The following is a 19,578-nucleotide window of genomic DNA, read 5'->3' as shown; positions in this document are numbered from 1 at the left end:
AGGTGGATGGTGGCGGGCGTCGCGGAAGAAATAACAATATTTCTTCCGGTAGCGCTCGCCAACTATGTAAACGGCGGCATATGCCAGCTGCCTTTTTGGGAAAAATGTGCCTCAGAGCGCCTAGGGCCGATCGTCATTTTCCCTCAACCGCGACCACGACCAGGACCTCTGCTCTGTTCTCCCACCATGGTCCGCCAGTTCAAGTATCATGAGCAGAAACTTCTCAAGAAAGTCGACTTCCTTAACGTAAGTGCCTCTGATACCGCGAGGGAAGCAGGGGTGGCTGAGGAAAGACGGGTAGTGGAAGCAAGACGCGAACCTCCGGGAGGTGAAGGTCATGCGCCGGTATCACATCCAGGACAGAGAGGATTACCACAAGTGCGTCTTTGTCTCTCTTTGCACTCTGCGGTCCTGTCCAAATACCTCTAATGCCGCGCGCGACGTCACCCAGATACAACAAGTTGTGTGGTTCTCTCCGCTCTTTCGCCCACCGCCTTTCGCTCCTTCCCGCGCAAGATCCCTTCCGTTCCAAGATGGAGGGCCAGCTCCTCTCAAAGCTTTACGATATGGGCGTACTGAATTCGAGCGCAAAGCTCAGCGACATCGAGAACAAGCTTACTGTGGCCGCGTTCTGCAGGCGGCGGCTTGCGGTCATAATGTGCATGTCAAAAATGGCAGAGACGGTCAGCGCGGTACGTTTCATCACCAGGCATCTCGCTCCTTGATTTCGAACTCTACCCCTTACTTGTCCTGCGTCGCAGGCTGTCAGGTTCATCGAACAAGGGCATGTTCGTGTTGGGCCAGATACGATAACGGACCCTGCGTATCTCGTAACACGGTATGCACATCCGACTGGCTGACCCATGGGATGTTCTGACGCTTCATATAGGCACATGGAAGACTTCGTTACCTGGGTAGACACTTCCAAGCTCAAGCGCACAATCATGCGTTACAACGATGAGGTGAGGATATCCGTCCCCTTAGTCCTACTCGAGTTTATCTACTTACGCCATCCCTAGCTCGACGACTTCGATTTGCTCTGATGTTCTGCGAAGCAACCGTTGGCGATTTATCCTGTTCTTCTCGCCATCATGCCGCATCAACCCCACACACGCCAACGCTGACGCGGTCTTGACACAACGCGCACCATACCTGTCGCCCTCAGACAATCGAGCGGGCACATACGGGCGACATTTTTTCGGCAGCCGTGTGGCGACCTCATGTTATCGCCGAATAAGCTTCCTGCTGTCCACTAGAGGCCCGGGCCGCCTCAGATCCATTTGGTCCACTACCGACCCCGAGCTACTACTTTAGGGGTACATGGGGATATCGTGGTATGTAACGACTAGGGATATCAGTTCTAGGAGTATATGGAACCAGCCTGTTGGAGTACGTATGTAATATGTGCATAGATGTGCAGAGAGTGTGTGCGACGAGGGACGGGACCGCGAGCTCCGACCGCCAAGGAGAGTACTACAGTAGGTGAGCAAAACACGACGACCGCGAGGGAATAAGACTAGTGGAATAACGCGTACTGGTATGGACAGAGAGAGCCAGAACAGAGAAAAACAGGAATCAGAAGCATACGGAACATCCGTGTCGTCATAAGGTTTCGTATCGCGTCATGAGGCAAGTCGGGTTGGGTCCAGCTTGGAAGTCCATGCAAGGAGTTCTTTCTGGCTTGGCGCAGCCAGCGCGTATGAGTTCGACGACGTAAAGAGGGTGAACGTAAACTTTTTCTGGAGCATGAGCAGTTCATGAGCGCTGTCCCGATGATTGAGTATACGGTGGACATACCCCTAGCAAAGCTTCCATCTCTGGATGGCTCTCGACATTTACGCCGGCCAGACTGATCACGCCGATCTCCTCGATCTCGTTCGAGTGCGCATACATATGTAGATACGGTCTGCGTAGCATCGTACGTCAGCGCTCGAGGCTGTAACGCGGCGAAGTAGAACCCACCTTCTGAGAACAAACCATCGCCGCTCCCATGTGTTCTCGTTCGCATCCGTCATCAGCATCAGGTGCCCCTTCTTGGTAGGTCCATCGCTACAAAGAGTAGATGGCCAAGGTCAATCAACAATGCGAAGTCAGAGCGAAGGCTGACGTACTTCCTAGGAACGAGTTTGGTACTCGAGTTAAGCTTGAGAGAGTCGACAGACGGCGTCTCAGAAGGAGCCTTACCCGAAGTGACGCTGAGTACGTCAGGCTCGACAGGTTCCTGACTTATGACGATCTATGGCCGCAGGGGCAGCATTACCACACAACCCTCTTATGGAACATTCTCAGGACTCACCTCGCCCCGGTGGCCGAAGCGCTTTTGCCACAGCGCGAGTGCCTTCCTGAGCAAGGCCTCAGACGCTTCGGACGCCCACACGTCCGCATCCTGCTGCTTGAACCTACTCGTCGGTGACGACGCAAGGATGACACGGATGGCCTGCACGTCGGCCGCACAGCGTTCCATCGTAACAAGCCTCGAGTAATCCTCAACCACCGAAACGCCCCTCGGTCTCCAGATCCCGAGCGCCTCCTCTCCGCGGACGTACTTCTCGGCCGTGTCCAACCTCCAAAGGTCTTTCGGCGAACGCGTCAATGGCGGCGTCAGCCTTACCGAGAACATTGTGCTCGACTTGGGGAGTACTTTGGTCGAGCCGAATAGCGAGGTCAGTCGGGATGGTGGCCGGGCATCTCGGGACTGGATGGTGACCGCAGTATCCATAGTAAAGTGCACTGGATCGGCGCATGTCTCTACCGCCACGGACCAGGACACCTGGAGTAAGACCCGCTGACCGGAACCCGTCACACGGTTTAGTAGGATGGAGTTGTGCACGCTCGAGTCCCAGAGAGCTTCGGCGGTGATGCTCCCCGTACCGTCGGGCTTGTACTCGATCTTCTGGTCCTGGAGGAGAGGCAGAGTGGTGAGGACCTTGGACGTTGAGTCATGAAGCATGCCCTTAGCATCGAGATGTCGGACGTTTCCGATCCGTATGCGAGTGACTTCCGTCCAAGGAAGTTGTCGACCAGAGTGAGATGAGAGCGTAAGAACAAGTCGCCGCTGCAAACCCTGGTGCAACTGGAACGAGCCAGGATCGTGGTATCCTGACGACACCACAGGCACAGGCTTGTACGTCCCATCCGGCGTGAGTTCGCACACTTGCAACCAGGCGGTGACATCATGCATCTGCTCTGTGACGAAGTCGTTCTCAGAGCGGCGCATGGGTGGCAAGGTCGTCGGCTGGCTCTGAGGCGTTCCAGCTGTTGACGAACCGACACTCGTGGGTATTCGGGTCTCGCGCATCTCGTCCCAGCGCTCCATGCGCTCGAGGTACGTGGGTTTGAGACGAGCGTAGAACTCAACTGGCGCGTAGCCTTGCCGGAGGTATGTCAAGACCTTCGACGAGGCGACAACGGAGAAGCTGCGACGGAACTTCAGGTCGGAGAGGGTGCCGGCGTCTAGATCAACAGCGGCAGAGGGATAGACCTCTTCCGCGGTGAGGGAGGGACCGAGGAAGGAGGAGAGGCGGACCTGCAGGTGGGCGAAGGAGAAATCATGATGGGAGAGACCCTTCACTTGGTCCACAGTAAGGTAGAATGTAATCTTGCTGCCAGGAGGGACGGTACCTGGCACTGGTGAAGAAGCACGAGTGGAGGTGGTAGAGTTGTTCGCATGTTTGGGTGAAAGAACGACGTTGGCAATCTTGATCTCGATGCGACAAGTTCCTATCGCCTCCGCAGTGTATCTGCAGAAGATGGGCACCACGGATGACGAAGACAGGCGCCGGGACAGGGGTGCTAGGGAGAGCAAGGCGTTGCCAATGAAGGAGTAGTCAGGAGGAGGGCTGTCGTAGAAGGGCTCTTCGGACGAGAAGTGCTGCGAGTATGAAGGACGATCAATGAAGGTAGTGAGGTTGCGCATGCGCTGCAACTGCTGTTGCAAACGGTCTAATGACCAGACATAGATGGCACCATGTCGGCGGTCGATGACCTTGACAGCCACGGATGGCTGAGTCGCGGAGGCCAAGACCGGATCAGCGACGTCACCAAACTGATCCAGTCCAGCTATCGAGTCTATGGCTGAAGCAGGGGCAGCTAGGGAGCCACCAGCAGCAACTGTGAAGTTGTACACGGCATCCTTCCCCAGCTCCTTGCTACAGGTTACCGTTGTGAGTGACGAATTCCTAAGCAATGAAACTACGAAGCGCACCTGATGACGTTCGCCTCCTTGACAAGCACGGCGTTCGACAGGACAACTTCCGCCATTGAGAAAGACCGGTGAGCCCGCCACTTGTCCAGCACCTTGCGTATGAGTCGTAACTGCTTCGCGGTGTATATGACGGGCTCGAATGAGATGTCGTCCAGCTCGGTCTCGCCGCGCGCCCTAGCGTCCAGGAGACGCTTCATATGAGTCTGCACAAGCTTCAGTTGGCGCTCCATCTGCTCCTTCTCCAACTTGACGTCCTCGGCCTCCGACGACTCTGCGATCGCCTGGAGACGCGTCTCGAACTCAGCTCTTTGGTGCTCGAGCTGGCTCTGCATCTCCTTCATGCTCTCGCCCATCTCCGGACTGTCATGGCTAGTCATGGCATCAACACTGGTGTCGTCTGTCATTGTATCGAGGGGTCGCCCCGACTCGCTCCAGATATCGTCCGCCTGGCTCAGGCTGCTTTCCGGGCGCTTCGCGTTATGGTCGCGCATAGTCTTCACCTTGGTGATCTTCTCGAAGAGTTTGTTGAGGTCCTCGTCGGGAAGGTTATCCAATGTAGGATCCAACCCCAGCCTGGCCAGTGCGGCCTCTCGCTTCGCAAATGTCCAATCCACGTCTGTGGCGTCGACACTAGAGGCCGTAGGAGAGCTGGGGCGGGTCGACTCTATCTCTCCGGCAGCAAGATCGGCAGCAGTTACGCTGATACTCATCTGGGACTTCGCCCGAGCACGGTCTCTCAGCTTCCGTACCTCTTCTGGGTTGTTGAACCGGAAGACATGGTGCTCGCCTGTAACACAGTGAGTTCAACCGTGCATGGACAAGAAACAGGGCAAAGACCCACCGAGGATGATACGGAAACCAGAGCGAAGCTTGTAAGCCTGTATCACACATCAGCACTGACCATAAGAGGAGTTCCGCGTAGTAACATCGACGTACCTGCCCGGGCGTGATTTGTCTTCCGTTGAGGAACTGCATGGCATGCGCGTCAAGTGCTGCATTCGGGAAGATGCAGAAGAACTTACGGTCACTGCATCGGGCATCGCATGAAGTGTGACCTTCCCGTCGACATTCTCGAAGTAACAATGCTCCGCCGCAATACTTTCACCACTCAGTCGGATGGATAGTTGCTTCTCGCTGTCTAACCGTCCGACCTCCGTCTTTCCCGGCTTGATCTGGTAGATGAGACACTCGCTCATCAAGGGATCCTCGTTCTACACAGAGACACGGGCATAAGTATTGCAGCGGATACAGCGCAAGTGGACTACACACCAGGTTGACCAAGTGTGGCATCTTCTTCGGCGTGTGCACGCCCACGTTGTTCTTGTCCACCGTGATACCTAACTCTTCCAGCGCCTTCTCTCGTTCTTTCTGTACCTCTTGCGTGCGTTGCATCTTCTCCTCCCAAGTCTCGTTCAAACTCTGCATGAGCTTCTCGCTCGTTTCGAGCTGCTCCTGCAACTCCGCCTTGGTGACCGTCTTGATCGTTCCGTCCTTGGCCTGGTACGTGACCTTCTGCTGCTCCGCCGGGATCTTTGGGTCGAAGACCGCCTCCGAACTCGCACCAGAGACACGTGCTATAGTGACATAAGCACATACCCGCGCGAGATGTACGGACTGGCCGTACCTCTGAGCATCTCAAGTTCTTCCTTAAGTTCGCGCACAAGCTTCGCATTGGGGTCCTCGTTGATGACAGCCTTGTTCTTGATCTTCTTGGCCTGGTCGGCGTAACGTAGTGTAGACAGCGTTTCCTCGTACTGAACATCGGCGGGCGAGATGGCAGCAATCATGGCAGTCTTGGAGTTTCCTCCCAAGCTGTCCTTCAACAGCCATGTCAAGACCTATCGAAGGCCTGGTCAGGTCGCGTGCGGATGGGTGTGGAAAGCGGCGTACGGAGTCTCGATAGGGAATGAACTCCTCTGCTTTGCCCTTTTTGCCCTTCTTCCCTTCCGACTGACTCGCGGTAGCAAGTGCGGCTATGACTTTACCCAGAGTGGTAAGAGATTTGTTGATGTTGGCGCCTTCCTTCAGCCGCTGGCCAGTAGCTCCCGTAGAGTTGGCACGTTCGGAACCAGCAAGATCGACCAAGTTGATACGCGAGACCTTCTCCGTGTCAAGGTTGGTATCGACGTCATGCCTCTTCATAGTGAGGAGGAGAGTGAACACAGCATGCGAACGTGACGATCTAATCCATGTCGCATTCCAGAGTCAGTGTGCGGAGAAAGGGTGTCCGAAAGAGGGCTCGTCACGTACGTCTCGTTCATGTTGGTCGCCGCCACCGTTCGGGCCTTGTTTCCCTCGTCCATGAGTGTCATCATTTCGTCGTAGCTGTTGACCATGAGCTTCGACAGATCTTCGACGTACGGGCCAAGACTCGGGTGTTCTCGAACCCTGAGGTTGCCGGTGTTCTTCGGGTTGAGCAGGTCGCGCACCTTCTCGTTGTAGATTTCGATGTAGGATACTTCTACCGTGAAATTAATGTGTGGGTCGGCGGCCTTCTTCTGCTCGACGCGCAAGAACAGCTCGGAACATGTGAGCGGGATGATACCCTTGTCGGCGCCGTCTGCAACGCGATGTCAAGACAGATCAATTAGAAAGACGGGGGCATGCAACTGCAGATCCGTGGATACATGCTGAACAGGCCTCCAACATAGGACCACCTTGCGCTCGACCGGCGAGAAGTCCCCTCGCGCGAACAGCTGAGCGAGTACTACCCGCGGAGATTGGCCGACATGTCAGCGGCGTGTGCGAGACAATTGGCGCATGGAGATGATAGAGCCGAAGCACTCAAATCCTAAGCCCAAGATGCGCTCAATATGGATTCATCATGTATCCAGGATATGGTGCGAATCAGGCGCCACAGCGAGTCTCCATAGCGTAGCACTCGGGCACACGCCCCGTCCCGTCGTACTTAAATCGTTCAGGGTGTGTCCAGCATGTATCCACTCGATCCACCAAGTGATGCCCCCGGAAAGAACGCGCGAATAGATACTCACAACCCATCATACTGTAAGACTTGCCAGAACCTAGCCATCTCATCAGCCTCCTTCCCTTCCTCTCGCGGGCAACCCGAATACGCACCTGTCTGTCCATCTTCCCAAACCTTCAGCATACACCAACTCCAATGATGTAGAAGCTACTCACATGCCAAGATACATGCATTGAATCCCGCAAAACCATGGTCCAGCAGCTCCTTCCCGAGGTCGTCGTATAGCGTCTGCTGCGAACAGTATCCAGGCTCATCCCTAGGGCCCGCAGACCAGTAACTCTTGTCGAAGGTGAAGTTCATCGGCTTGCGTTCTGTTGCGCGTCCCGACGTCGCCTGCGCACCCGCCGAGCCCGGCTCTGGGGGCTCTAGGATGGTTTGGTTACCCTCCATGCGCACGAGACATTTCGCGCCGCGCTGGATTTCTGTTGTATTCCGATCACATTTGCATGCCCAGGAAGGACGAGGATGTTAATGTCGTCATCATGTACGGACGCGTATGTCGAAAATACGAACCGCGCGAGTTGAGGGGGCGACATCGGACAACGACCTTGATGTTTCCATCGCCATGCTCCGCCATTGGCTCCGGTCAACGGTCGATAACCTCGAGACACCAAGAACGAGAAGTCTAAGCCAAAAAGGAGAGTGCGTGGTAGAGGACGAGGAGGGAGGGGGAGGAGAAGGACGACGAGGAGGGAGCGCCCAGATGCGCGTCGGTTGCCACGCCCAGCTAGCCGAAACCGCGTTTTCCTTCTGCTCGTCCAATACTCGTCCACGACTGCTTCATGTTCTACATACCTTGGTCTTATTTCTCTGACTCTGGTCACGATTTTCTTTCTGGTTCAGGACATCGTCGCTCGTCACAATCAGTCTATTCATTCGACCCGAGCTGCACAACTTCCCTGCACACGCGTTGGCGTCGCCCATGGTCAATTATCATATCTGCTGCGCCCATGGCCACTAGTTGAGTGTGCTGAAAACGGAAGACGCAAAGGGGGAGCTGAGGATGTAGCGTTGCCTACAGACAGCAGAGCGGTCGAGATGAGGGAGTAGCGGCAGGTATTCTGAATATACTGTCCTGCAGTTCCTGGTGCGGATGCCCGGGCCAGTCCAAGAACTCGTGCGTCTCACGACTGCTGAGAACGCGCTGTGAGCCGGCAGGCTGACTCAAATTAACCCGGGACCATACAAATGTGCTTCCTGCTTCCTGCAGAATCAGTTAATGATTCATCATCTGAACAGTGAATATAGCCCATAACGCTGCAACTTGCTCATCGTGCACTGCGCTAGACGGGCCCGATCGAGAGCCGGGTAAGCTTCCCATTATTGACTGCACGTCGAGCGGGACAGCTAACAGCACTACCTACACAAGGAGACTGACCGAAGTTCGTCCTATGTAACAACCCTTGTCCGCACCGATTTTTGATGTTCGCAGCACTTGTGCATCGACCGCTCATCCGACACGCAAATATTCCCAACATATGAGTTGCGTACTTCTCGAGGCTTTCCAATGCTAGGTGACACACTCCACTAATAAGTACCTCTACGCCAATGGTCCCCAATACCTGTCAGGGATCGTATGCATTCTTGTACCATTCACGTTGAGTACACGAATCCCAACTCGAACTTTCGTATAGTGTACACAATGGGCTGTGGTTTTAATCTGGTAAGACACTTGCATTGTCCGCAATCCGTGATAGCTCTTGTACGTGTAGACAATAGATAGGGAGCCGGTTGTGAGGTGATGATGCACGAGAACAATGCAAGATAACTTGCCGATAGCTTCTCGAGCTGCCGCATGTTCGTATCATGTCCAGGATGGTGCGCACTCGCCCGCAGACGCAATGAGACATCGTGAGCATTCATAGCCATGGCCCATGGCCTCCATTCTGCTCAACTTCTGCTGCGGGATTCGGGGCCGGTTACGATGTCGGATCTCCCTGGACCAGATACGCGCCGCAACTCACCTCGGCCGCGCGGAAGCATTTTGCTTCATACACAAGTCAAACCACCGTGCATGCGGGTGAAAATCTGAGCATTAGACATCGCGAGGCCCCCTGAGATGCCGCGGGTCATGCAGGACGAGAACGAGAGGAAAAGAGGGCAAAGTCGGGAGGGGATGCGGGGAAATCGGGGCAGGCGATGGGCTCGTGGCGTGGAAGCAGTGCCGTCGCTCAAGCGTGTGAGTGCGTCTGCCACAACGCGACTCAACTTTCCCTTCCTCTGCTCCCCGTCGTCCTCGACGTCCTCGACACCCTTGAGGCCTCCTACTTCTCCACCGTCGTCTTCTGCGGCGCCGCCGCCATATTTGTGGCTGCTATCTGCGTCTCACTGCGGTGGTTTCTGTCCTGTCTCCTGCATGCGACACCACGTCCTGGCCTTCGCGTCGGTGAACTTCTCACTCTCCGAGTCTCGTCATGAACGTTCCTCATCCCGACATGCTTCGTGGAGGAGTCCCCAACATGCACCAGGGCCTCATGGGCCAGGCATTCATGCCACCGCAACCACAGCAAGGCCAGCAAACCATGCCGCATAACATGGGCCTCCTCCAAAACAACCAAGGCGGGAACCCCGGTCTCGGACTCATGGGCGGCCAACCAGGCGCCCCAAATCCCAACTACGCTCTCAATATGCAGTCAGGCCGTCGTCCGGTGTATATGGGCCAGCATCCTAATGGACCGGGGCTAAACCCCGCTGGAGGCGCGGGTCCTTCTCACATGGCCGGTCTCCCTCCGAATCAGCTCCAGAACATGCCCGGATTTCCTGGGGCTAACATGCAAACGATCCGACGGGTGCAGTCGCAGCCGATGGTGGGACAGGCAGGGGCGCACGGGATGCCGGGGATGCAGCCGGGTATGATGGGAGGGGGTATGGGCTTGAACGGACAACCTCCCATGAACGCGATGCGAGGGATGACGCAGCAGCAGATGCAGATGATGCGGCAGCACCAGCAGTCGTCGTCGCAAGGAGGTGGGATGTCGCCAGACAACATGGGGATGCCGATGAACCGGGCAGGACAGATGCAAAGCGCGAACGGTCTCCCGCCTCACGCGCGGACGGCGTCAGGTCAGCAGCTTATGCCGACGATGGGGCAGCCGCAGACGCTCCCGCACGCTCACGCGCACGGGATGCCGCAGTCGATGCAACACAACGCGTTCGCGAACTCGATGTCTATGCCACACCAACACCAGCAATCGCAACTTGGCTCGTCCCCGCACGTGGGATCGTCTGGACAGCAACAGCCGAACATTGCAGGCGCGCTGGCAGGTAACCAGATGCCTCCGCAAACCACCGGAAACCGCCCCCAGATGAGCCCCGAGAATACCATGTTCATGAGCTTCCAGAACCCTCCGATGCAACCACAGCTGACGCATAACGTCCCGCGGATGCAAATGAGCAACATGAACAACACGCCTTTCAACATCGCGCACTCCCCTGCACCTCTGAATTCCAGCGGAGACATGTCACAACGAGGAACGTCGTCCATGGATGCGTCTGGCCCTCTTACTCCAGCGCAAGTGATTGGGATGGGTGGAGGAGGCGACGGTTACGCTCCAGGGTCATATAGCATAGGTCCGGGAGCAGGTGCCCCCCCGCGACCGCCCTCGCATAATGGCCCTCACCCCGGTTTTTCGATGTCCCAATCACAACCCAACTTGTCATCACAACAATCTCCTCGTCAACCCGACCACCTCTCCGCGGCGCAAATGCATCCCCCCACAGGCGTGCCGCGACCACAATCCCAGCCACAGGCTGTACACCGACAATCTCCCATACCCCCTGCGACTTCTCGCACACCTCGTCTTTCGCAATCATCACTGCCCATGAACGCTGGTGCTATGCCCCCACCCGCGAGGATCCCTCCTCCAGCCTCTAGTCAGAGCCCTCAGGGGCCGCCCCATCCACCTGTCCAGCCCCCCGCCTCTGCGCCGCCAGGAGCACATCCAATGCAGATTGCCCCGCGACCTGGTACAGGGTTGGGTGCGTCGGCGGGTACTTCTGCGCCGACGCCCTCGACGAGTACTGCTCCTCCAGCGGCGCAGCCTGCTGTGCCTCCGGAAAGAAGTCAAACCACACCAGCCCCCGCCCCTGCACCAGCGCCAGCACCAGCACCTGCGCCCGCCCCTGCGACGGTCACACAACCACCTCAGGCTCAATCCACAAGGCAGTCCTCGTAAGTGTATGCGTTGTCGACCCCACCGCGCGTCTTCTAATGAGTTTGTGTCTATGGTAGCATATACCCTGTAGGATTTGGACAATGCTTCGGGCGAATATTACAATTCAGTGGTCAACTAGCGCAGGACAACAACGAGGTTAGATCGTTCTCCCAAGGCTCAACGTTCATGCTAACTCTCCTATAGCGACTCAAGATGTCGTACTGGAACCGTGTCGTTCAGACATACTTCTCAGAGAAAGCGACTATCAAGCTCACGCTCTGGAAGGATAACCAGCAGGTCGAGGCGAAGCCATTTGGTAAGTCTCGGACATTCTAGCCATAGTACGCACAGCTCACATCCGGACATAGAAATTGGCTATCCCATCTTCCCGCGGTTCTTCTGCGTGACAGCTCAGTCTGGAGTCAAGTCTCAGACGATCACCATTGACGGCGCACGCGAGCGACTCATCAACCCCTCGCGCGCCATTGTCGAGTGCGCGAACGCGGCATGGACGTTCCGTTACACGAACGGTTATAGCATCACCCTTCGCGGGCCCTTCACCGCCGAGATCATTGTGCAGCCTGGAGCAAATCCACCACCACCACGTTCCTCCGGAGTGCCTGCGATCGCTTTAAACTACGATCTCATGTTTGAGAGGTTGCAGTTCGACGCGTTCTTCCACGACAAGTACATCGCGTTTGATTCGATCGTCGGCGAACGGATACCCGACTCTCCGAGGATCATGCCGTCTCCGAATGGTAATCCGAACGGTGCGGATGAAGCAGGCAGGTACGATCCAAGCAGATATGAGGAACCCAGGTACCTCATCGACCACGCTATTATCCCCGCCGAACCTATCAACGCGTTCGGCATACCGCAGGCCACGATGCGATGTCTAGAGGTGTGTCTGTCTGATTGAGCACGATGTTCTGTGCGCTTATGTTCCGCTCTGCAGCTGGCGGAAAGTGTCGCGCAGATGTCTGATCTCATCCACTTCTCCGTTTCGAACAAGCTGGGCCCGGTCGGTGAGTGAAGATGCGGCAGTACTATGACATGCCTGGGCCCGGGTTACTAACTCCCCTACGTTGCAGATGCTTTGAATGCCTACGCCGACAAGATCCGGCGAGAGCGCACTATCGGCGGCGGTCCTTTAGGCCCCAACGGAGTTGATGGCTTCCCCGGGGGTGGTGCGGGACCGTCGACACATCCTGAGGGTCCTAATGGTATCCCAGCTCAGGCACCTGGCCCCTCCACCTCATTCGGTACCCCCGGAAACATGCCAGGGCCGTCACATATTCCACCTCCTGCTGAAACGCAAGGCACGTCACAAGGCGACGGTCCTTCAAAGCAGGCCAAGGCGGCACCGCAATCAGCTCAAGCATCAGGGTCGACGCCGGCCGCACAGGCGTCCACACCAGCTTCTGCCCCGACACCGGGGGGTCCCACGACGCCGTCGATGGCGAACGCGTCGCTCAAGCGCAAGGCGCCCCCCGCACGATCAGGGGAGGATTCACCGACAACCACAAACGCAGATGGCCAGCAACCGGCGAAGAAGAATGCTCGAAAACGTGGACGGACACAAGGATCATAAAACCAGCTGCCTCCGCCAGCGCACGTGAGTGCGCCGCTCGCGGACGGTCCCTGACTGGTTTGTTCTATACGTTCTGTTCCGTTGGTCTCGCATACTCGTCTCGCACCGCACCCGCACCCGTACCCATTACCCTGTCTGCTACATGCTCGTCTCTCTGTCTGTGTTCCGATGTGTTATCTGTTTTGTTGGATCTCGCTGCAATCATCGCTCAATCGATATTTTACTCCGCATAGCATATACGTAGATCTGTATCTTAGTACCACTCTCATGGTTGCAGGCGGAGGACGATCTCTCTCACTAGGTCTCTTGCGGAGACGAGTTGCGAGCCCGGGTACCTGTTGTCTTATCATTTTTCTATTTAACCCTGTTCTGTAGTGTATACTAATCATCTATCACCGCTGCCGCTGCAACCTCGTGAAGTCTTCGCTTCATACTAAGGTGACTGTGACTGGCAGCGACAACTGCCAATTGCAACTTTGAGGGAAGTCCAGGCTTGCCATTGATGATCATGAGTATCGTGAACTCGAAGAGAAGGGGACTTCGATAACACAACTTGCCGTTCTTTTACCAATATCGGATGGGACGGGGGACTATGCATTCACCACTGGTTTTCTGACTAGCATATGACACGCATTGTGTATGGGCTTTGGGGCCGGGAAGTTCGATGTACAGGCTACGCGGACAGGCGCCCACTGTACGGCAGAGTTGACTTGCGCTTGAACCACCACCAGTCCGGCTGAAAAGATATTCTATAACACACGTTGAGTGTAAATTCTCAAGTGTACTTCGTAGTGTGACACTGAGACATCACCATGCTGACAGATACTGAAAGACGACGACAAAAGACCGCATTAAGATCCCGGATATCGATGTCGCGACCGTGTCGACCCCCTAGACGAAACTGTTCAGGAAGGCCTCCACTGCGATCCTTATGCTCTCCCCCTTCTGCTTCTCGCATATAGCGATGTACTCGGAAGAAGTCCTCCATCCCCTCCACGTAGTCTCCTCCAAGATGCTCCACCAGTCATCCGCGTAGGGATGGCCTGGCGCGCCGGCGTACCCCCACGGCTTGCTTGTGAACGGCTGCACGAAGGGATTGAGTACTTCTGCCAGGCTCGGATGCAGCGGACCAGTGAAGTGAACGATCTTGGGATCATCCATCTCTTCCAGATCGAGGGCATCGCGTTCGGGAGTGCGGTACCGCGCGTAGGTACCGAGCCCCTGTGCGTTCCATCGTAGAGAGAGCGGCTGCCAGTCTCCCTTGAAGTGGACGTTCAGCACGTCCTGATCCTTGTGCGAAGAATCCCTCATCTTCGTCGCCAGTGTATGGAGCGCGGATAGGTGCATGCGGACGAGAGCGAGGTCCATGAGTAGCACTCCAGCGTTGAAGTATGGAGTGTTCTTCATGTCGAGTGCGTCGTGACCGTTGGGGAGTCCGACGTCAGGAGCCGCAGCGAGCGGCTTGCCTCCCAGGTCCATGTCCCAGAGCTCGTGCAGGTCTCCTCGTACCAGGACGTCGGCGTCGAGATAGAGCACTCGTTCAACCGGAAGGAGAGGAACCATGGCTATCTTGCCCCATGTCAGATGGTCAGGAAGGGCGAGCTGGGCGGAAGACTGGGAGTGCCCTGGTAGGTCAATGAAAGCAATTGTTTTCTCGCGCTCGTCACTGATGCATCCGCGCAGCTTTGCTCTGGTCTCCTCTGCGATGTCTCTGCCCACCACGTAGAACGTAACCCGACCTGTCGTGTACATGACCGCGCTTCGGATAGCGACTGCGGCCGCGACAGCGTAGCCCTCGTCGATGGTTAGCGCGACGTGAATGCCGTAGTTGAGCGCGCTCGCGAGCCGCTCCTTCGAGCCCAACTGCTTCTCCTTGACGAGGAACCCGATGCGCATGTCGGTGGTCTTCTGGAGGATGACCTGGTATTGAGTCTCCGAGGAGAGCAGTATGTACTGGCCTGCGTGTAGTGCCAGGAATGCGTCGATGCCCCTCCTAGGGTGATGGACGCTGTCCTCCGGCTCCTTGTCCCAGTGGTAATCGTCGAAGATGACGATCGCTCCCTTCCTCGCCAAACGCCACATCAGCTCTCCGTCGAGGAACGTATCGTCCGCTTCGTGCGACCCGTCCACGTAAATCCAGTCAAAGCCGGGCTCCGCCGCCGACATCTCCTCCGTGAGCAGCGTCATGAGCCCCGGCACGCTGAACTCGTCGATGATTCGAAAGGGTTTACCAGTGAGGGAGAGGTTATGCGCAAGCTTGCGGTATCGCTCTTGACCCGCCTCCGTTGTCATCAGGTCGAAATGGTCGATTGACACCAGCTCCCCGCCGTCTTGGCACAGTTCAGTCAGGAGAAAGACGGCTGACCTTCCCTCCCAAGAACCGATCTCTAGGACACGGGGACTTTGTGCGAGTACGCGGGGGAAAATGGATCGCCAGCTATCGATGTTGAAGGAGAACCAGTCTTGCGAAGGGGTGAATTCGTACCCAAGTGTGGAGTTCTGCTGCATGGTGTGTAACCGAACTGACGTCGATTGTTAGCAGGATTCAACACCTTGGGTTCACAGAAAGAACACCCACAACCGTCGCGGAAACGGAGGGACAGAGGGCACAGAGGAACGGTGGAAGTTTTTGCGCGGTAAACCCTCTTGGATGCACCCGTTTCGCTCAATCGGCTGACCGGGCCTTCGGCAGGAACAACATGCAGTCTAGCCATTTATTTAGACCCTGTAATGCGATCCAGGTGTCTCTGAAATTCTGCTTCCCTTGCCAGGCCGTGACACCCTCGGATTACCGACATCTACCCGGATGTGATCCTGCACGAAGCTTGCCGCGTCGCTCAACAGATAGCGGTTGTTCCGACCACTTAGACAGACATATCAAACCGCACATGCATCAGAGGCTCTGAGAACGTGGGCCACATTCGAAGACCCTCAGGGAGACATCAGAATGGCTTCCCGCGAGGGCTTTGTTGCTGCGGTAATAGGCGCCTTACTCTCCTCCGTGTCAACCACTCGCCGCTCAGACACTCGGGGCCTATGTCACCGCTCACACTCTTTCCCGGACAATCGGACCACATTCTGTGCTCCCAATCTATCGATAAGTCGCGGTGGTTCTTCGGCTCCTCTTACTTGCGGCTGGAAGCCTGATGAATGTGCTAGAGCGGTCGCATGTGGCAAGACATGACGTGAGATACCTCCAGAAAGCGGAAAGGATGATCAGGACAGTCTGGTTCAGGCGATGTGCTCTCGGCGGAAAAGGTGCCGAATCTGTCACAGGTTTGGTAAATATCTTGCATTCACTACGACTCGCCCTCCTACTCCCCCGCCTTTCCAAGCCTCGATTGAGCATAGTAGCTTCCCCCATGTTGGACAAGAATAAACTGATCCTCGTTACCGGCGGACATGGATTCATCGTACGTCCTCATCATTATGCTCTAAAATCCTTGTTAACCACCAACAGGGCGGCCACGTTGCCCGACGGCTACACGCTCAAGGGTGTCGCATCCGGGTTGCAGACCTCGTCCCACATCCTCCTTACGGTCAGCAGAGCGTAGGAGAAGTTCTCGTAGGCAACCTCTGCGACCCTTTGGTCTGTGTTGAGGCGGTCCGAGATGTTGCGGTCGTACTCCATTTTGCCGCAACGATGGGCGGCATGGGGACGATACACGCCGTTAACGACTTCATCATATACCAAGAAAACCACACCATGACGCTCAATCTCCTCGCTGCTTCTGAAGCTGCTGGTGTACGGGTTTTCTTCTACGCCTCGTCGGCGTGCGTCTACCCCGAGTCACTGCAAACCCCGAATGCCGATGTCTCCCTCGCAGAGGAAGACGTGTGGAAGAACCCTCCTCCTCATCCCCAAGGCTTGTATGGCTTGGAGAAGCTTGCCAGTGAGCTTGTGCTGTCGCAGTACACCTCGCGCCTGGAGATCAGGATCGCACGCTTCCACAATGTCTTCGGTCCGCGGGGCACTTGGTTTGGAGGTCGGGAGAAGGCGCCAGCTGCTCTCCTCCGGAAAGCTATCGCGGCCAAGCTGCTTGGAGATTCTCAGGTCGAGGTCTGGGGCGACGGGATGCAGAGGCGGAGTTTTTGCTTCATCGACGACGCCGTAGGAGCGGTGTTGCGTCTGTTGGACTCCGACTGCTCCACTCCAGTGAACGTTGGATCGGATGCCGCGGTATCCATTCAGCGACTTGCAGACATAGCCGTTGAAGTGGCCGGTCTCAATCCCCTCACAGTCTCCTACTGTCACTTGCACGAGCGACCTCTCGGCGTCGGTTCGCGGAACTCGGACAACACCTTCGTCAAGTCTACCTTGGGATGGGAGCCGACCGTCGCCTTGGAGGAGGGTATGCAGATCACCGGAGAGTGGGTTCGAGGGGAGATCGATGCAAGGGTATCATCTTTGGGTGAGTCAGAGCGTATCCCCTTCCTCCGGAGCCTGCAGACGAGCGACGTAGTCGATCTCGCCGCCGATGCTATCACATTCGCGATCCTCCTCCCGATCACCTCGCGCGGGTCTGGCGCACAGCAAGACTGCCTCGACAACCTGGCTTGCTTCGCCGAGTCGCTCAGGACAACGACAGCCGACGATGTCTCCCGTCTAGGCGAACGATACCAACTGCGTATATATGTCGCTATCGACGAGGACGATACCTTCCTCTGGCGATCGGGAGGAGAGAACATTGCGGAGCCCATCCTTCGAGAACACGGGTTCGTCCATGTAATCACCCTTCCGCCTTGCACCCACCCGCGCGGGCATGTCTGCGCGCTCTGGCGTGATTGCGCTCGCAAAGCATACGCAGACAAGTGCGACTACTACGTCCTCATGGGAGATGACGTCGTTTTGCAGGACGCAAACTGGATGTCTTCCATCCATCACGCTTTCACCAAGCTGTCTGCACAGGATGGCCTTCCGCACGGTGTTGGTTGTGTGGCGTTCACAGATACGTCTTTTCCCGGGATGCCCACATTCCCTGTAGTCCATCGCTCTCACCTCGACATCTTCGGCGGCGACGTGATACCAAACAGTTTCACCAATCAGGACGGCGACCCATTCCTCTTTCAGCTCTACCGGCGATGGGGTGCCTCCACTATGGTCCCTTGCCGCATCCACAACAAGCTGGGCGGCAGCAATGCAGCACGGTACGATAAGGTCCATGCGGCCGGCTGGACATTCACGCCGCTGGACAACGCCACGAAAGCCGTGGAAGCTTGGCTGTGCCGCCAAGATCCTGAGCTGGGACGGGCACGAAGGCTCACACTTGATGTAGTCATTCCGTGCTACCGTGTCGACATGCGCTACATCGACGTCTTCCTCGCTCTCCAACCGTCACCTACTTGCACAGTGATGTTCATCATCATTATCGACAACCCGCGCTCCCCCCACATTCATGAACTCCTGGAAAAGTACGGCCACCGCCCGGATATTCGCATCCGGATCAACCCTCAGAACCTTGGGGCCTCTGCCTCCCGCAACAGAGGCCTCCAGGAGTCCGCCGCCGAATGGGTTCACTTCCTGGACGACGACGTTACCCCCGAATTAGACCTTCTTGTCGAGGCTGAGAATGCCATCCGTTCTCGTCCGAATGCTGCCGGCTTCGTCTGCAACACCCACTTCCCTCCCGCAGACACCATCTTCACTGCCGCGGTCCACCTCGCAGGAGTAACGTTCTTCTGGAACATTGCGGAGAAGATAGCAGAGGACGTGCCGTGGGGAGTTACGGCAAACCTCATTGTGCGACGCAACGTGCTTGACGGAGTTGCATTCAACCTACAGTTCCCCAAGACCGGCGGTGGTGAAGATATCGACTATTGCAGGCAAAAGCGGAGCTTCTCCGTCGCAGAAGGCCGCGAGCCGTTCTACGGGGCACCCAACGTGAAGGTGACCCACCCGTGGTGGAACGGCAGCCGCAGGTCGTACTGGCGCTTCTACATGTGGTCGAAGGGCGACGGAGGACTAATCAAGCTCTATCCGGAGCAGTCCTATCGCGACCTCATCCCCAACGCGGCGGAGTCGCTGCTCGTCTGCTGCCTCATTCTGGTCACCGGTGCTATCTTCGCGGCATTCGACCTTTCCTGGGGACTGCGCATCCTAGGCGTCGGGGCGTTCCTCGCCTTTTCCACCCTACTATCCAATATCACATTCGATTTACTCCGCCATCTGGTAATTCACCCCTATCGGCTTCAACGCATGCGGACAAGCGTCCGAGGTGCGCGGTGGTTTTGCGCAATAATAGAAGGTGCAGTCATAAGGGTATTCTCGGAGTGGGGCAGGGTAGTCGGACTGTTGGAGCGTGGAGAGTACAAGCTACTGTTTAAGCGATTCGACTGGTTCTGCGGCGTATGGGGCGACGCACCGAGAGGAGAGGAGAAGATGAACAATCAGGCGAGAGTGGCGTTGACTATACTTCTCTTCGCAGTCTTCGTCAAATTCCTGTCTTGGTAGTTCGGAACTTTCATGGCTAGTGAGCAAGCGTTGAATGATGGATCTCGTGTTTCTTGGAATTTCCTACACTTCTACTGTTCTGCAACCTCTGTACGAGGGACTTGAGTCGAATGACCGGATGCTCGACTATGTCACCTTGCTCAGTTCAAGGGAGTTGGCCTAGCACGTGATCGTGTGTTCCCGGGCGGTTCC

At 56.4% G+C, this 19,578-nt stretch overlaps 5 protein-coding genes across 5 annotated transcripts; 3 read left to right on the top strand and 2 right to left on the bottom strand.

Moving 5' to 3' along the window:
- Positions 1-146: 146 nt before the first annotated feature.
- Positions 147-1,431, top strand: L226DRAFT_509038 (alpha-L RNA-binding motif-containing protein). Its single transcript, XM_067678201.1, has 6 exons — positions 147-246; positions 302-378; positions 452-692; positions 762-838; positions 890-962; positions 1,020-1,431. Exons 1-6 carry the CDS (start codon positions 187-189, stop codon positions 1,041-1,043), a joined length of 552 nt encoding a protein of 183 aa, XP_067535175.1. The 5' UTR covers positions 147-186; the 3' UTR covers positions 1,044-1,431.
- L226DRAFT_487397 (kinesin-domain-containing protein) lies at positions 1,242-8,197 on the bottom strand. The gene is made up of 17 exons (XM_067677195.1): positions 7,704-8,197; positions 7,346-7,612; positions 7,283-7,294; positions 7,198-7,227; positions 6,455-6,764; positions 6,095-6,386; positions 5,829-6,042; positions 5,474-5,778; positions 5,227-5,415; positions 5,141-5,173; positions 5,046-5,082; positions 4,205-4,991; positions 2,297-4,148; positions 2,112-2,236; positions 1,963-2,049; positions 1,798-1,906; positions 1,242-1,739 (listed from the first exon to the last, which is right to left on the bottom strand). The coding sequence occupies exons 1-17, from the start codon at positions 7,765-7,767 to the stop codon at positions 1,623-1,625; spliced, it is 4,830 nt and encodes a 1,609-aa protein (XP_067535174.1). The 5' UTR covers positions 7,768-8,197; the 3' UTR covers positions 1,242-1,622.
- Positions 8,198-9,408: 1,211 nt separating this feature from the next.
- L226DRAFT_487396 (uncharacterized protein) lies at positions 9,409-13,349 on the top strand. Its single transcript, XM_067677194.1, has 6 exons — positions 9,409-11,361; positions 11,422-11,500; positions 11,549-11,660; positions 11,713-12,245; positions 12,300-12,369; positions 12,436-13,349. Exons 1-6 carry the CDS (start codon positions 9,605-9,607, stop codon positions 12,933-12,935), a joined length of 3,051 nt encoding a protein of 1,016 aa, XP_067535173.1. The 5' UTR covers positions 9,409-9,604; the 3' UTR covers positions 12,936-13,349.
- A 477-nt stretch (positions 13,350-13,826) lies between these two features.
- L226DRAFT_553219 (glycosyl transferase) lies at positions 13,827-15,443 on the bottom strand (the record flags this gene model as incomplete). The annotated part of the gene is made up of 1 exon (XM_067682914.1): positions 13,827-15,443. The coding sequence occupies one exon, from the start codon at positions 15,441-15,443 to the stop codon at positions 13,827-13,829; it is 1,617 nt and encodes a 538-aa protein (XP_067535172.1).
- An 854-nt stretch (positions 15,444-16,297) lies between these two features.
- L226DRAFT_523412 (NAD-dependent epimerase/dehydratase) lies at positions 16,298-19,386 on the top strand (the record flags this gene model as incomplete). The annotated part of the gene is made up of 3 exons (XM_067678816.1): positions 16,298-16,348; positions 16,396-19,150; positions 19,178-19,386. 3 exons carry the CDS (start codon positions 16,298-16,300, stop codon positions 19,384-19,386), a joined length of 3,015 nt encoding a protein of 1,004 aa, XP_067535171.1.
- Between the last annotated feature and the right edge of the window lie 192 nt (positions 19,387-19,578).

Source organism: Lentinus tigrinus, assembly GCF_003813185.1.
Source record: "Lentinus tigrinus ALCF2SS1-7 unplaced genomic scaffold L226scaffold_13, whole genome shotgun sequence".
Taxonomy (NCBI): Eukaryota; Fungi; Basidiomycota; class Agaricomycetes; order Polyporales; family Polyporaceae; genus Lentinus; species Lentinus tigrinus.
Note: the sequence above shows the minus strand (reverse complement) of the source record. Positions and strands in the feature narration are given on the sequence as shown.

Bases quoted from the DNA above. Each gene is read 5' to 3' on its own strand.
- L226DRAFT_509038 (XM_067678201.1), top strand. From the start codon at position 187: ATGGTCCGCCAGTTCAAGTATCATGAGCAGAAACTTCTCAAGAAAGTC. The intron at 247-301 runs GTAAGTGCCTCT...AAAGACGGGTAG, and splicing joins AGAAAGTCGACTTCCTTAAC to TGGAAGCAAGACGCGAACCT. The intron at 693-761 runs GTACGTTTCATC...CCTGCGTCGCAG, and splicing joins TGGCAGAGACGGTCAGCGCG to GCTGTCAGGTTCATCGAACA.
- L226DRAFT_487397 (XM_067677195.1), bottom strand. From the start codon at position 7,767: ATGGCGGAGCATGGCGATGGAAACATCAAGGTCGTTGTCCGATGTCGC. The intron at 4,992-5,045 runs GTGGGTCTTTGC...ACTGTGTTACAG, and splicing joins TGGTTTCCGTATCATCCTCG to GCGAGCACCATGTCTTCCGG. The intron at 1,907-1,962 runs GTGGGTTCTACT...GATGCTACGCAG, and splicing joins CGATGGTTTGTTCTCAGAAG to ACCGTATCTACATATGTATG.
- L226DRAFT_487396 (XM_067677194.1), top strand. From the start codon at position 9,605: ATGAACGTTCCTCATCCCGACATGCTTCGTGGAGGAGTCCCCAACATG. The intron at 11,362-11,421 runs GTAAGTGTATGC...TGTCTATGGTAG, and splicing joins CAATCCACAAGGCAGTCCTC to CATATACCCTGTAGGATTTG. The intron at 12,246-12,299 runs GTGTGTCTGTCT...TCCGCTCTGCAG, and splicing joins CCACGATGCGATGTCTAGAG to CTGGCGGAAAGTGTCGCGCA.